This window comes from Marmota monax, unplaced genomic scaffold (genome assembly GCF_021218885.2).
Source record: "Marmota monax isolate L192 unplaced genomic scaffold, Marmota_monax_Labrador192_F-V1.1 WCK01_AAM20220418_F8-fsc00068, whole genome shotgun sequence".
NCBI classification, from domain to species: domain Eukaryota; kingdom Metazoa; phylum Chordata; class Mammalia; order Rodentia; family Sciuridae; genus Marmota; species Marmota monax.
Window position 1 is genome coordinate 8,819,485 of NW_026692352.1, and position 14,482 is coordinate 8,833,966.

General features: G+C 45.3%; 1 protein-coding gene across 3 annotated transcripts in view; it reads right to left on the minus strand.

Annotated features, from left to right (window-relative positions):
* Window positions 1–14,482, minus strand: part of Tenm4 (teneurin transmembrane protein 4) — a 1,383,002-nt gene that overhangs the window by 121,807 nt on the left and 1,246,713 nt on the right. For all 3 annotated transcript variants that reach the window (XM_058578572.1, XM_058578574.1, XM_058578573.1), the window contains 2 exons: window positions 12,947–13,141; window positions 7,249–7,449 (listed from right to left, as the gene is read on the minus strand). In XM_058578572.1, the coding sequence (XP_058434555.1) occupies window positions 7,249–7,449; window positions 12,947–13,141 (396 nt within the window). The remainder of the gene's footprint in view (window positions 1–7,248; window positions 7,450–12,946; window positions 13,142–14,482) is intronic.

The window sequence follows — 14,482 nt, forward strand, 5'->3', positions numbered from 1 at the left end:
TTCTTGGGTGAAATTCTAACCTTGAGATTCCTGTCCTGTACCATACCTATACAGAAATAGCCCAGCCTGATCGTTTCCTTTTGATGTTTAATTGGATGTCGGTGCTGTGCTTTCTGGGCTGAGAACGTGGTGCTTCTCAGAGATGGAACAATTCCGGCTACACAAATGAGACTTGTAACAGGGGAGAATGCTCAACGCTGAATCTAATTTTCTCTCCCATCCATGAACATAAGACAATTTCTCTGGCATTAAAGCATCTCACTCAGTCTTTCTGTCATTAATAAGAATTAAATTCTGTTCCCTCAAATTTAAATGTAATTATATTTTGCCTAGTAAATAAAATTGAATTACCGTTCTCAAAAGTTAGCATTAATTCAACGGCTATGTTTAGAGCTTTAATTTTTTTTAACCCTGCTGCTACTTTCAATTTATTTATTTATTTTTTAAGCATTTGGTTCATTTTGCTGTCAATTGTGAATTAATTTAATAACAGAGCTGTTCAGATCCCTATCCATCTAATCATTATTGTTATCATTTTTGAGGTTTCACTTTTCTTTTTGGTAGAGAAAGAGAGTAATAGAGATGGAACTGAAAACTCAGAGGATATGAGTTTGAATTCTGGAATGTCTCCCTAAGTTAAGGTAGAGCCTACACCAGAGGTTGAGCTGAAAGAGCCAAAGAGAGAGCCCTGATGGAGAATCTGGGAGGGAAATAGTCAATGTTCACTGAAAAAGCTGTGAATTTAAGAGTCTTATTTATTAAGGCATTTGGGTGGGCTCTGTGATTTGCACTGCCTATATTCTGACCTGATTTCCTGCTCCTGACCCAGGGCTCCTACTTTCTAGTCAGATGAGGTATGTCTTTATCAACAGATGGCATACTCATAGGGCTCTCTTGCTTCTGCACATGCTGTCCCTCAGCCTGCAATGCCCTGCTCTCCTTGCCACCAATAAGCATCCCTTCAGTTCCCTTTCACAGTGTGGCTCCCGTGTCTCCTTAGTGAGGACCTCCCCAGATTCCTCTCCCAGGCTCCTAATCACTACTGTATGCACACCAGGCTTCGAGCTTGGGCATTCCACTTCATGAACAGACTGTGGGGCTCTCTGATCCTTGGTGGCTTGAACAGTGCTCAGCACCTACAGGAGGCCAGAAAGGCTCAGTGATTGCGTGAAACAAATGTGCGTAGCTGTGGGGGTATGTGCAAGTCTGGAACTACTCCAGGTCTCTCTCTGAGGGGGCTGAACTCTGCTGGCACTGAGTTCAGGAAACTCACTGTCCTGAGAGAAAGCTGCTGCTAATACAGTGTGGCCCTTGTGCTGTGGGCCACTGACCTAGTTGTTTGGGGTAAATGTGTCAGCATATTAATGACTCTTGGTCTAGAGTCAAGGACCAGTGTTGGGGGCTGGGGGAAGGAGATGGTAGAAAGACTCAGAAGCAACAAGGACACTGAGCCTCTGAAAGAGAAAACAAATTCTTTAACATTGACTCAGATCCAGGTCTCTGGCTCTGAACCTTCACTCTGTAAACTGCCCTCAAGCTCAAATTTGTTAGAATCTCACACTGTTTGGCTAATTTAGACCTAATCATGCATTCTGAAAAATATATACACTCATACTTCATTTAGTGAGTGCTTACTGAATGCCAGCCACCATGCTAAGCATTTTATGCATACATATTAAAGCTAATTTGGAAAACAGCCCTGCAAGGCAGGTATCATTAGCTATACTCCACAGATCAGCTGAGTCTTGACAATCTAGCCTGGTCCTACTCCAAATCTCATGCAATTCTTACTGAGGGCACAAGCTACCTCCAAACCAATGCCACTGTATCTCTAAAACATCTCCACCTGTTATTCCATGAAACTCAAGTGCAATGAAATGATAAGAATCATAAACCACCAGCAAGAGCATTTTACAGGCAGGCTCTCTGCCATGCGCTGCTTCTGTGCGCCAGCAACCCAAAGGAATAAAATGTAGTGAGAGGCTCCTTTCAAATAAAAGCCATTTATGGGAGACAAGACTCAGAGCAGAGGAAATTAGGAATGAATTTATGAAGCTGAGAACAGAGGCAATGAGAGAGGGTGGGAATAAAGCCCCCCCCCCCAAATGAACCTATGGAGGAGCAAATGATAAGTCTAAGGACTAGCCTTTCAAATGGTACCCTGGAGAATGTCACAGAGCCTGCAACCTTCTTTAGAAGCCATTAGGTTCTGAAGGACAGGTAGGCTTCCAATTCTAAGGACCATCTCAAAGAGGTTAAATTTGCTCCCTTTCCCCCTGTGCCAAGGGGGAGAATGGCCAACCATAGCCCTTGGGGTAGGTGTTGCTGAGAGCTGCTGAGCTGTGCCTTGAAGCACAGGCTGATGATGCATCCAGCCCAGCAGGCTGCTCCCTGGGGTGAAGGAGGGGCAGTGGTGTGGTGCTAGTCCAGGAGGAGCTCTGGCTGGCTGGCACTGCAACTGAGACTAATAGAAGTGAGGTTTGGAAAGTGGCAGAGAAGGAGCCAGAGGCTTGGTTTTCCCGAAGAGTGTGTGGGGTGGCAAGGAAGGGTTCTTGGTGTGGGGGAGGGGGTCCTGAGAGAGGACAGCTGTCTGTCTAGTGGTGTGCTGAATCTTCCCAGGCAGAGTTTCAATTGCAACACCTCCCTTTTCTGTGTTCCCAATGGGCTCTCTTTCCTCTTTTTGCCCATTCACTGGTTAGGTCTTGGGTCATTCATGCAATAGTCACTGAGAATCTAATGCATGTCTGGCCCTGTGCTCAGGATGTGGACAGACTCTGACCTCATGGAGCTTACAGCTCAGTTCTAGAGGGACACGACTGCTCAGATCACCGTGATGTCAGCACTGCAGTCTGGGTCTTGAATGTCTCCCAAAGGCCATGTGTTGAAGGTTGGATCCCCAGCCCTTGGCATTACTGGGAAGTATCTGACCCTGTAGGAGGTGGGGCCTAGTGGAAGACAGTTAGGTCATTGGATGCATGCCCTTGAAATTGTATTGGGACCCTAGCCATTCCTCTTTTTTTCTCTTTCATTTCGTGGCCACCAATGAGGTGAGCAGTTTTCTCTACCATGTGCTCCCACCATGACATATTGCCATGCTACAAGGCCCAATGTGATGGGACCAACTGACCATGGACTGGAATCAATAAAACTATGAGACCAAACAAACCTTTCCTCTTTTTGATTATCTCAGGTATTTTGTCACAGTGACAGAAAGCCGATTAACACACTTAGGAAAGACCTTGGAGCCACATCTGGTTTGAATCTGGACTCAGCCACTTACTAACAAGGTGGGGTAGGTGCTGGAAAGTAACACTCCTTTTGAGCTTCAAGTTTCTTCATTTAGAAAATGAGAATGCTAGTGACATTACCTTCACAGGGCTCTTAGAAACCTTAACCAGGATAATGATTGTAAAACACATAGTTCAGGGCTGGTATGTGGTGAGCACAAAGAAATAGGTGGCTCTTTAATTAGCACTCCATCCTGTGGCTTATCAGGAAGAAGAGATAAGGAAGCCTCCTTGGATGGAAAGGGTTTGAGGTAAGAGCTGAGGATTGAGGCAAAGGTCTGCCCTGGATTCAACTCTGCAGCTGTAAGCCAATCATTTGGGCAAGTCATTTCCCCTCTCCAACCTTTCCTATCTACATGACAGCACGGTCACCTTCCCTGCTGTCCTCATCATCTCAAATGATTTGGGAAGCAGATTCCCTTAGGGCCCAAAGTCAAGGACAGAGGTGCCCTGGGGCTGATGGGTGGGATACAGCATCTTCTGGGTCACAGGAATCTGTTCACAATTATCTCATGCTGCCTGTCAGGGTGGAGGACCATATGAACAGGCTGGATTTAAGGAACAGTTTCTGAGATGAGACTGGAAACCAGGCTGCCAGGAACCAGGGACCCAAGTAAACACTGTATAAAATCTGCCTTCACTGTTTCCACAAACCTCACCAAAGTGCTGAGGAACTTGTCAGCTCCCATTTCATTACAGGCTGGCTGTGGAACACAGGGCATGTTGATTTAAGCTGCCTTCATCAAATCCTGTTCCTGGTGCCGAACAGCAGCAAGACACTCATCTCAGGGAAGAGACAGTCCTCCTTCCTAGTGGGTGGTGGCCGGTAGGAGTCTGTCTAGCTTTGCCAACCCACAGTGGACCCTGATGTTGGGAGGACCACTTAGGACATGTCTGCTGGTGTGCAGTTCCTGATGAAAGTTCTGGGCATGCCAGACAGCACACAGCATAAATAACATGAATAGAGTTTCCGCTTGTCCAGTGTCTGAGCTGTGTGAGGTACTGGGGTAGCCATTTCACCTGTATTTTCTCTCCCAATCCCCACAACAGTTTTATAAGGTAAGTGGGAAGAAACTGAGGGTTGGAGAGGGTAAGATTCCTACGGAAGACGCTCAAGGAGTGGGGAGCAAGTCTTCTGAAGTGACACCTGAGCCTGCTCCATTAGTACCTCTTTGAACATAAAGATGGTCTCTTGGCTGCCCTTGCATCCAGGCAACGAGGCAGCTCTTGCTTGGCTTCATTGCAAAGACTCACTAGTTTTAAAATACCTTCCACTTGGTGAAAATGTTCTTGGAATGGAGGTAGAAAGAGATATAAAAGTGCATATTACATGGCAGACACTATTCTATGTGTGTACAAAAATGATGTAACTTAACAATCACATAATTGCTGAGATCGGTGCTATTATCTCCATTTTTCAGATACGGAAACTAAAGTCAAGAGAAGTTAAGCCTACCAATGCCACACAGAGGAAGAACTAGGGTTGGACCCAAAAGTAGGTGATGCCTAGGTGGTTGAGATAAGAGGAGAACACTTGAAATGCTCTCATTATCCTTCCAACTGGGTGACAGGAAGCAGGCTTGACTTAGAGCCCTGGACTGGGTCCGACTCCCTTTCCTCACTCACCAGCATGCCTTTGGCAAGTCACGGAGCTTTCCAGCGTGGATGATACCACACCTGCCATCCTTCCTCACATGGCCATGGTGGTGTGGTTGTGGAGTGTGTTTCTGTGTGTCGTAGTTTGTTGTATGCTATCAGTCACTCAACAAAACCCCAAATTTTACTACTACGGTGAAGGGGGTCAATAACTTGAAGCTGTCCTTTAAATTCCTGGCCTTGAAACAATCATGACACCATTCAGTCAGTTACAGATTGGAGACTGAAAAATTATAATTTGCATTTCTGAAAGGCATGTCTTATCTTACTTCATATTATCAAATGTTTTTGTTAATATCCAGTGCTTCCACTGATGGCTGTGTTAATCAGGATCATAAAAATAGATAACATTTATGGAGCCCACATCATGGGCTGAGTAGCATGCTCAACTCTCCTTTGCATTGTCTTGAATAATTGTCACAGTGACCCTGGAAGGTAGATACTATAGTCATCTCCATTTTTTAGCTTTGAGGGGTAAAGTGACTTGCCCAAAGTTACAACTATGAAGTAGTAGGGCTGGGATTTGAACCTGGGTCTGTCTGACTCAGGGCCTCTTCTCCCCACAGGGTTCTCTGCCTTCACATGAGCCAAAGGTTTGTTATCAGCTATGGGGAGGGCAGTACTCAGGATTGAGAAACAATTCAATTCAAATAATTCAACAGTTCTACTCAGAGTCCCTCCAATGGTTCTGTCGTCTCCTTTCACAGAATACTTCAAAATATCACCCAAAGTTATACCTGCCTCCTCCAAAACTGTGGAATTTCATTAGGGATTAACGGTGCAAGTCACAGTTATAGACCTATCATAAATTAGCTTTGTGGCCATATAATGAACTATACAAGCCAGCGTAGCTTTAAGAGGATCATTTATTATATTGCCATAAACAGAGCTATATAAAAGGAATTATTCCTGAGACTCTGCACATCTGTGCTCACAATCATGTCTTTATGTGAGCTTTGCAAACAAGGATAAAAGTCCAATTTAGACTGTTACTGAATGTCAGTTCTCCGTTCAATGGGGAAAGGCGATTCAAAGTATTCCAAAGGTGTGAACACCAAAGGTCTCAGCCATCTTTCTTGATAACAACCAGAACTGTTAATCCACACCATAATGAGCTAATTTAAGCCTCACATTGTTTTAACAGTGTGGAGTGGTGAGGAAGGTGATTTAGAGCAGAAGAGCCTAGTTGGAGATGCTATCACTCTCTAGCTGAGTGTCCTGGGGCAGGATTACTTAAAAATTCTCTGATCACTTTATTTTTCTTTCTTTGTTTGTTTGTGGTCTCCCCTCTACTATTCCCAGAATGCAAGCTCTGAGAAGGTAGGGATGTCCTAGGATCTTTATCCTCTCTGACTACAAAAGTACCTGGGGCACAAATAGGTGCTCAATAAGTATTCACTGGTTAAAGTGTCATGTAAATTGGTTAAATAGGGATGGGGATTCCTTTCTCACAGGGATTTTATGTGGGTTAAGTGTGATATTGGATGTGGACTCAACCTATTATGTACCAATACTATGGTAAGTGAATCATGTATGTTCTTACTTAATCCTCTTTGAAGAGTCTATAAATCACAGCACTTACAACAGAAGGATGCCAACAGTATTACCCTTTGAACTTGACATGTATAAATTCTGTGGGGAGCCAGAAACTGCAATCAAGAGCACATTCAATCCTGGCTTAAATCATTCATTCATTTATCAGTATTTTTGATGAAAGGGTATGGCCCGTGCTGAGTCCCAGGGCTTAGTCATGAACAGGCATGTTTGCTGCACCCACGGAACCTACCATCTAGTCAAGCATCTGACCAAAGGCAGGTGTGGGCCAGATCACAGAGAACCCTAAAATCCACTATGAGCTTATACTTTATTATGGGAAATGAGTGAAACCAAAGTGTGTGGCAGCTGGGGCAGGGGCCACTCTTACCCCTGTCTCATGGCTCTTGCCTAGGAACTTTCCCACAGCCTTGCCCAGGGAAAATAGTCCTATGTGAGAGAGGGGTCTCTAAGAAACATATCTAGAATTACAGGTACTATTGCTAATGTTGATAAAGAATGCTGTTTTGAATCTCAAATTCACCTCTATGGAAGAAACAGTTGTGATTTTTGAAACTTCTGCCCATCTAAGAGAAGAGGTACTGAAGACGAAGGATCAGGGGAAGAAGAAAAGTATTCGGGAACATAGGGAACCCCTTGTTAGGTGACTGAGAACAGGGTTACGCCACTGATCAGAACTGAATGGGTAACATATCATAGTGGGAAGCCCCTCCCTCCACCCACACCCTGCGCCCCTTCTTCCCACATTTACCGATAGAACAGTCATGTCCAGTCCAGCTTGGGTCACAGCTGCAAAGCCCGGTGTCTGGGAGGAAGGTCCCATGGCCTGAGCACTGGTCCAAGCAGGTGGCCCTGGGTGTCTCGCAGTTGGTGCCTCCCCATCCCACAGAGCAGTGGCACTCGCCTCTCACGCAGACACCGCGGCCTGAACACGTGGGGTCCATGCAGTCCACTGTGATGAGGAGGAGAGGGGACACAAATAAGCATCTTGCAGCAAGATTGAGGGTTCTGTCAGCAAACGCACAGCTAGAAGGACACCATGACCAGTGGGATTGCCTCTTGTGGTAAAGAGTAGCACTTTAGCAAAGGGTAGACCTGGGTCCCCAACTCTCAGTGATGGACCACTTACCTCTTCGAGGCTGTTTCCTCAACTGTGAAGTTTGTACACAAATTCTACCTCTTGGTTTAGGAGGTGGACCGAGTATAATCCCATATCAAGCATCAACATAGCACCCAGTGACTCCCCCACCCCGCATTGTCCATAATAATTGCAAGGATAGAAGACAAGATTTTGCTTTGTTCATTTCTGATTCTCACCTCCTAGAATACTACTCAGCATATATGAGGTTCTCAATAATTCTGTACAACAAAATTTTGCTGTTTACTACTTTCTAATGCAATTTTATTTATGTGATAATGAAATTAAAATAGATTCCTTAATTATAAACAATAATTTATTTTGCAACTAAATCCCATTTGATTTCATCATCTCCCCCAAATTCTTGGGACTTGCCTGAAGGTGAACATTTGATTTGAGTATTTAGGATTACAAATGCTGACTTTGCGTAGCTTCTCCTCTGTGGTGGATGAGCTAGAAAGCTACAGCTCCCAGCCAGCAGCCCCTAAAAGGCAGGGGCCCCAAGGCAAGGGGTTTCAAGAGACAGATGCAGAAAAGGGGAAGGGGAAGGAAGACTAGTATTGTGGGTCACCTGCTTTGTGTCTGCACTATATTAAGTGCTTTATCTACACTATCAGATTCAGTTCTCTCAACCCAATAAGGAACACATGAGGAAAACAGGCTCAGAAGGGTAACTAATTTATGTTAGGTCACATAGCTAAATCCTGCCAAAGATACATTTTTTCCCCCATTTTTTAAAATTGTGGCAAAATATAAGACTAGACTTACCACTTTAATCATTGTTAAGTGTGCAGTTCAGTGGAATTAAGGACATTCACATTGTTCTGCAACTACTAACCACCAGCCATCTCCAGAACATTTTTTATCTCATAAAAAAGAAGCTCTGTACTCATTAAACAAATCCATATTTCTCTTTTCCCTCAGCCCCTGGCAACCACCATGCTACTTTCTGTCTCTGAATTTGGCTACGCCAGGTATCTCATGCAAGTGATATCATATGGTATTTATCTTTTATTGATTTATTTCACTTGATATGTTGTTGAGGTTCACCACTGTTGCGGTGTGTGTCTGAATTTCTTTGCTTTTTAAGGCTTATAATATTCCATCGCCCTATATGTGCTACATTTGGTTTATCAATTCATCCATGTGGGTTGCTTCCACCTTTTAGCCCCTGCGAATAATAGGCCATGAACACGTGGGATCAGGGATCTCTTTGAGTTCCTGCTTTCATTTTGTTTGAGCATATCCCCAGAAGAGAAATTCCTGGATCATATGGTAATTCGATTTTTAATTTTTTGAGGAACCAACACACCGTTTTCTACAGTAATTCTAATATTTTAGATTTCTCCCAATAATGTTCAAGGATTCCAATTTCTCCACATTCAGAAAAGAATTTGAAGGTATGTCTTTCTGTTTCTGAAGCCAATGATATTTCTATTAAGGGCTCTACCAAAATCAAAAGAGACCCTGATCTTCCACAAATCACTGCATAGAGAAAGCAGAAGGGTTAGAGAATTGACCTCTGTGGCTCCAGTTTAGGTGGAGAGTACAAAAGGTAGCAGAGTGAAGACAGAATTGATAAAGGACGTTGGCCCATAAAAAGTTGTTAGGTCTGCCTTTTGCTCTAGGGAGGAAGGGGATTCTAGTCATTTTGTGACAGAGAGGACATGTGTCCTGGTAGGGACCCAACATCGAGCTGCTGGAGATTAGAGGGTTTCCAGTACTCACTTCCTCCTTCCAGGAGCTCCTGAGGAAGTCCTACACTTCAAAGGAAAGAATCATGCATCTGGCCTCTGAGGACTTCTTAGTCAAGGATTAGGTGAAAAATGAACTGGTTCTATGTCCATGATCAAGGGACATACCTGCTCTGATCTTCCCAACTAAAAGCAGGTATGGTAAAAATATACACCTCTTAGGTTGCTGTAAGGTCCAAATGACATTGAGGACTTGAAAGGAATTGTATAAACTAAGTAGCTATAAACTGCAGAAGCACAGAGAAGCTAAATAGCTTGCCCAAGATCACACTGTAGTACACAGGAATTTCCACTGGAATCATTCTTTCAAGGTCTAGGCCTCTTGCTATTTTCTGCTACAATCTTACTCATTTCAAAACTGCATACTGCATATATACCTACATAAATGCAGGAAGTGGTTTAAAAATAGAATTGAAAACAAAACTTGAAAGAAATAGGCAATGTGGAGAATTAATAAAGCTAAATGAAGGCAAAGACCCTCTTCCCTTGCAGTCTCTGGACACCATTTAGTAATGGTTAAAACATGACCTGTTGGAGTTCCTGGTAATTAAAAATAATGAAATAATAACAGTGATAAATTCTCATGACCTGCCTCAGATCTCAGAACCTCAGAAGGATTATTCTGGCCCATTAGGTTACTCTGATAATTCCCTAGATCCAGAGAGTTTTCCAATTTGACAGGAAACAACTCAGCAATTCCTACCCCAAGGCCTATAAAGGTATTTCCCATTCTGTGAGTGCTGGACCTCAGCTTCCGGTTCAAGTGGCCTCTGAGAATCCCAGGGCACCCTCCAGGTGGAACCTATAAATCTACACTGTTAGAGAGCAGGCCAAGAGGGTGTCCAGTGTAGCAGGAGGCTCTTGGCATCACAGTCCTGTTCTTCCCCTGTTGCAATGAGTCTGAAGGGACCCAGGAACCAGCAAAGTGAATCCCACGCTCTCGGCAGAGAACAAAGACCAGGAGGAACTGAGGAGAGGCCTTCCTCTCTGCAGGTCAACTGGGTAAAGCGAGTGTAGGGCAAGAGGAGGGTTAGAAAGAGGCTTGCAAGGCCGGAAGGGAGCAGCTCCAGGGATCCTTGATGGACTGGCAGTGGTCCAGCAGGATGGATGCTGTCCCTGTGCTCTGTTGATCCTAAACTGAGGGCCATTATCTATGCCACAATGATGCTCTGCCACAGAGGTCATGGGAAGACTAGATCTGCCCCTTCCTGGGCCTTTGGGGTGGTAGCAACCCCAGTATGGAGCCAAAGCTGCCTTCCTCCCATCATGCTGGGACAATATCTGAGCATTAGTTACTTCACGGGGAGCTGTGCATGACCTGGGAAGAACCAGCAGGCCAGGGGTGGGAGCACAGGATGGAGGAGAGGGTAACACTCATAGGGAGGTGGGCTGACTTGGTTTACAAGGGGCTGACTTAGTTTCTTCTTAGAAGGCATATTCACAGTTACATTATTTTCCCCTTCCCACTGCAGAGCTTGCCTTTTGAGCCAGGATTCCTAGCAGAAGCTTAGCCCATTAATGAAATGATGAGGCCTGCATGACTAGGCTGCAGACACAACCCATTCCCCCAAATATTCCATGCTCCAGTGACCACACAAGCAATTAGACACCTTCAGGACCAAGAACTCAGCGTCTCGCTTTTCACTGCAAAAGATCTAAGTTTGTTCTCTTCTGCCCCTCCCCCACCCCTTCCAAGCGTCCTGCTGGCTCAGTTCAAGCTTTAAAAAATATGGGGCAATAAACTTCAGAAGAAGGAAGAGAGAGGAAAAAAAGTAAGCTTGTTAGCTGATGTTTTATAAACACAGTTAGCACAGAGCTGGGGGAGGAGGGGGAGGAGGAGGAGGAAGGCCCAAGAAAACCCTATTATAAACACAGGACTATGTAATGACGCCTCGCCAGAGAAAGAAATAATAAAGGGAATCAGTCCCAGATGGGCCTCTTCAGAAGAGAAAGCAGGAGTAAAAGCATTTCTTTTCAAATAGATAACGTAAATCAAAGTTCTGAACAACATTTTTCTCTTTGTAAATAACCCTGCGGCTCTGAGGCACCGTCTAGTACAGCTTTTCTGGGGATAGACACGTTCCCCTCCTGAGCTCACATTATGCAGATGGGGATAGGGGTGGAATCTCCTTTGTGTCTCCTGTTCCTTCTCAGGGTGTCCACCTCAAGTGTCCAAAAGGAAAGGGAGAGCAGAGGAAGGTCCCTAATTCTCGGGCTAAGAAAGCCAGCTTACTTTGTTCTAGGGGCTGGTGCCTCCTCCCAAACAGCCCCAGTCACCCCCACTGATGAATGCCCAGCCCTTCTTGGGGAAGTGGGGGTGCATGAAACCTGTCTCAATCCTTTCCTGTACCCTATCTTTGGAGAATGGCCTGTTAGTACTTTCTTTTAAGAGAAAATAATGCCCTATGAGGAGCTTCTCTGTCAAATACCAAATGGGTTTAGAAGGCCAGCTCTCCTTGGAGTCTCTGGCATGGGCAGGGGAAGGGGCCAGGGTGCTACATGGTGGTGAACAGGTGATAACCACAGTGCACAGCATCGTTCATTAACTGCAAATGGCAAAGTCCCTCTGTCTCAAAAGACCTTGGGTGAAATGAGTGGGTAAAACAGGAACTGTGCTTCATTTGTCCCCAGGATAATCCTAACAATAAAAAGCCACATTTATGGAGCATTTACTATGTGTCAGACCCTGAGCTAAGTGGTTTTCATGGGTCATTTAATTCGATCTTCACAATGGCCCTCTGAGGAAGGTATTCCCATTTTATAGATGAAGGAACAGAGGCAAGCCAGTACAGAGCCAGACTCAAACATATATGTGATTTTAGAATATGCAGTCATAAAAGCTCCTTCATGTTGCTTGTGAGTGAGACTCCTCCTATTGTCTGGAAATCCAAAGGAGAAGATCTGGGCTGAATCCATTGGTCAGATTTTGATCATGGGAAGGTCACTGCCCTTCCCTGGGTCTCAGTTTCTTCATTTATAAGACAAAAATATTCATCCGGCTCACTCAGTTAGATTTTCCAGAAAAAAATCTAAATGTCATTGTTAAATCCATCTTTGATTTACTTAGCCACACATTTGCTTTATGAAGGAGAAAGGCATGCTCATGAGCACCAACGAGTCATATGTGAACACATGCATGCACACAGTAACACACACATATAGGAGTATGATAAAGGCAGACAGAGTGTGAAGTCTGTGGTAGAAATTGACTTGAGAAATGGAGATAGGAAAGAGCAGATGAGCTTAGAGGGAAGTGGAAAGAACTTGGGCTGTAGAGCCAGAATGACTGGGCCAAACCCAGTTCTGCCACTGAACAGTCGAGCAAACTCCTAACAGGGTTTGACATTAGGTGTTAGGACGCTTCTAGCACAGAACCTTGATATGATAAATGGGCAGTAAGTGACAGCCCGCGTCCCCTTTGTGGACCATTACAGATGCTGGCGGACTTCTAGCATCAAGGGCAGAGGTCACAGGGATGTTGGGAGGCTTCCTCTTAGCACTGTGTACTGGCCTCTATTTCAGAGGACAGACCTACAGCTGCCACTGGCATGTCCTACCTTCCTCGCAGCTCTCGCCCTTGTAACCAGGGTTGCAGATGCAGGTGCCCATGATGCAGGTGCCATGGTTGCTGCAGGCCACGTCGATACACTGGTTGGTGGGCACATCGCACTCGGCACCCTTCCAGCCGCTGTGGCACAGGCACCTGCCCTTCATGTACTGGCCATTTCCGCTACAGAGCACAGGGCAGGAGGCTGGGGAGACAGTGCCAGAAGCCTGGCATGAGTCATCGTTCAGCATTCCCAACTTTGCCACACATCTGATGGCCAGACATGTGCCCGTCACGTTTCTTTTGCTTTATTTCTCTCCAGGTTAAACACATCTGGAATTGTAGGTGAAAGCACGAGGTGCAGGGCCCCCAGTGCTGCTGCCCACTGAGTGAGGCTTTCTCCATCCCTTTCCTATAGCTGGTGTGGTCCGGGGGCTGCTGGGAAGCTCAGACAGGAAGCTGCAGTCTGCTTCTTGTTCTCCCTGGAAAAGGCAGTGGCTGGGCCCCTTGCTAGCCTGAATCTCTCCTCCAATGCTCTCCTTCTAATAGCACTCCATTTTCCCTTCCCCACACCTCATCTGCAACACCACTTACTGCTGTCTTTAACCCAGCAAACCCCTGCTTCCCTTGTCTTTTAGGCCTCCACTCCAGTCCCACACACCACTGCCCCCTTGAGAGAAGAGCTGGGCCCAACTTGGCTCTTTAAAGTATTATCTTTCCATTCTGTCTCTTAGCGTAAAGGGTTTTGTGATCATCTCTACAAAGGACACTATATAAAAATAAATTATATTGCATTGTGCTATAAGTACTTGCCAGTCTTACCAAGATACAGTAAGGCTGTTTTATACATGACTCTTAAACTTTAAGTGCATATGGGATGAGACAGTAATTCTTGTTAGGAGGAATGACTCATCTCTCTCTGTGCTACCTTCCCCTGGCCCCACCTGACTCCTTTCCCTTTTAAAGCACTCAGCAGGTAATGACTGTGCTTCCTGGGGTTGCCAGCTCTGCTGCCTCAAATGGAGTCTATTTCACATTAGCTAAAATAAGCAGAACTCTCAAAGTGACATCGTGGCATAGTATTTGCTGAGCCATGTTCCCTGAGCCTGGGAAACCATCTCTGCTTTCTACTCATAAACAACTCCATCAGCCTCAGAACTTGGGTCCAATGCTGCCTTGTCTGGAAACCCCTCCTGAGCTGATCCTTCTCTCTTCCAAGCAGAGACGGTCCGCTTTAACCTTGCTGTCATGTTTTACTTATTACGGTGCTGCTTTGCCGTTGTCCATTTGCTTGTCTAACTCCCAGGACAGACTGGGAGCTCCCAGGGCTGGGCCTTGTTTCATGTTGTAAACACAGTGACCAGCAAAGGACCAAATCCCAAATGGGTGTGAAGCCAATGGCTGCTGTATGAGTGAAGTGGTGGAAAAACAGCAGAGGAGGCCGTTTCAGCTTCCCAAGGGGAGGACCAAATCCTCAGGACTACAGGCCTCCTTTGGCATTTTCCCTGTTCATTCTTCCAGGACAGAAATGAAGACCAAAAGCACA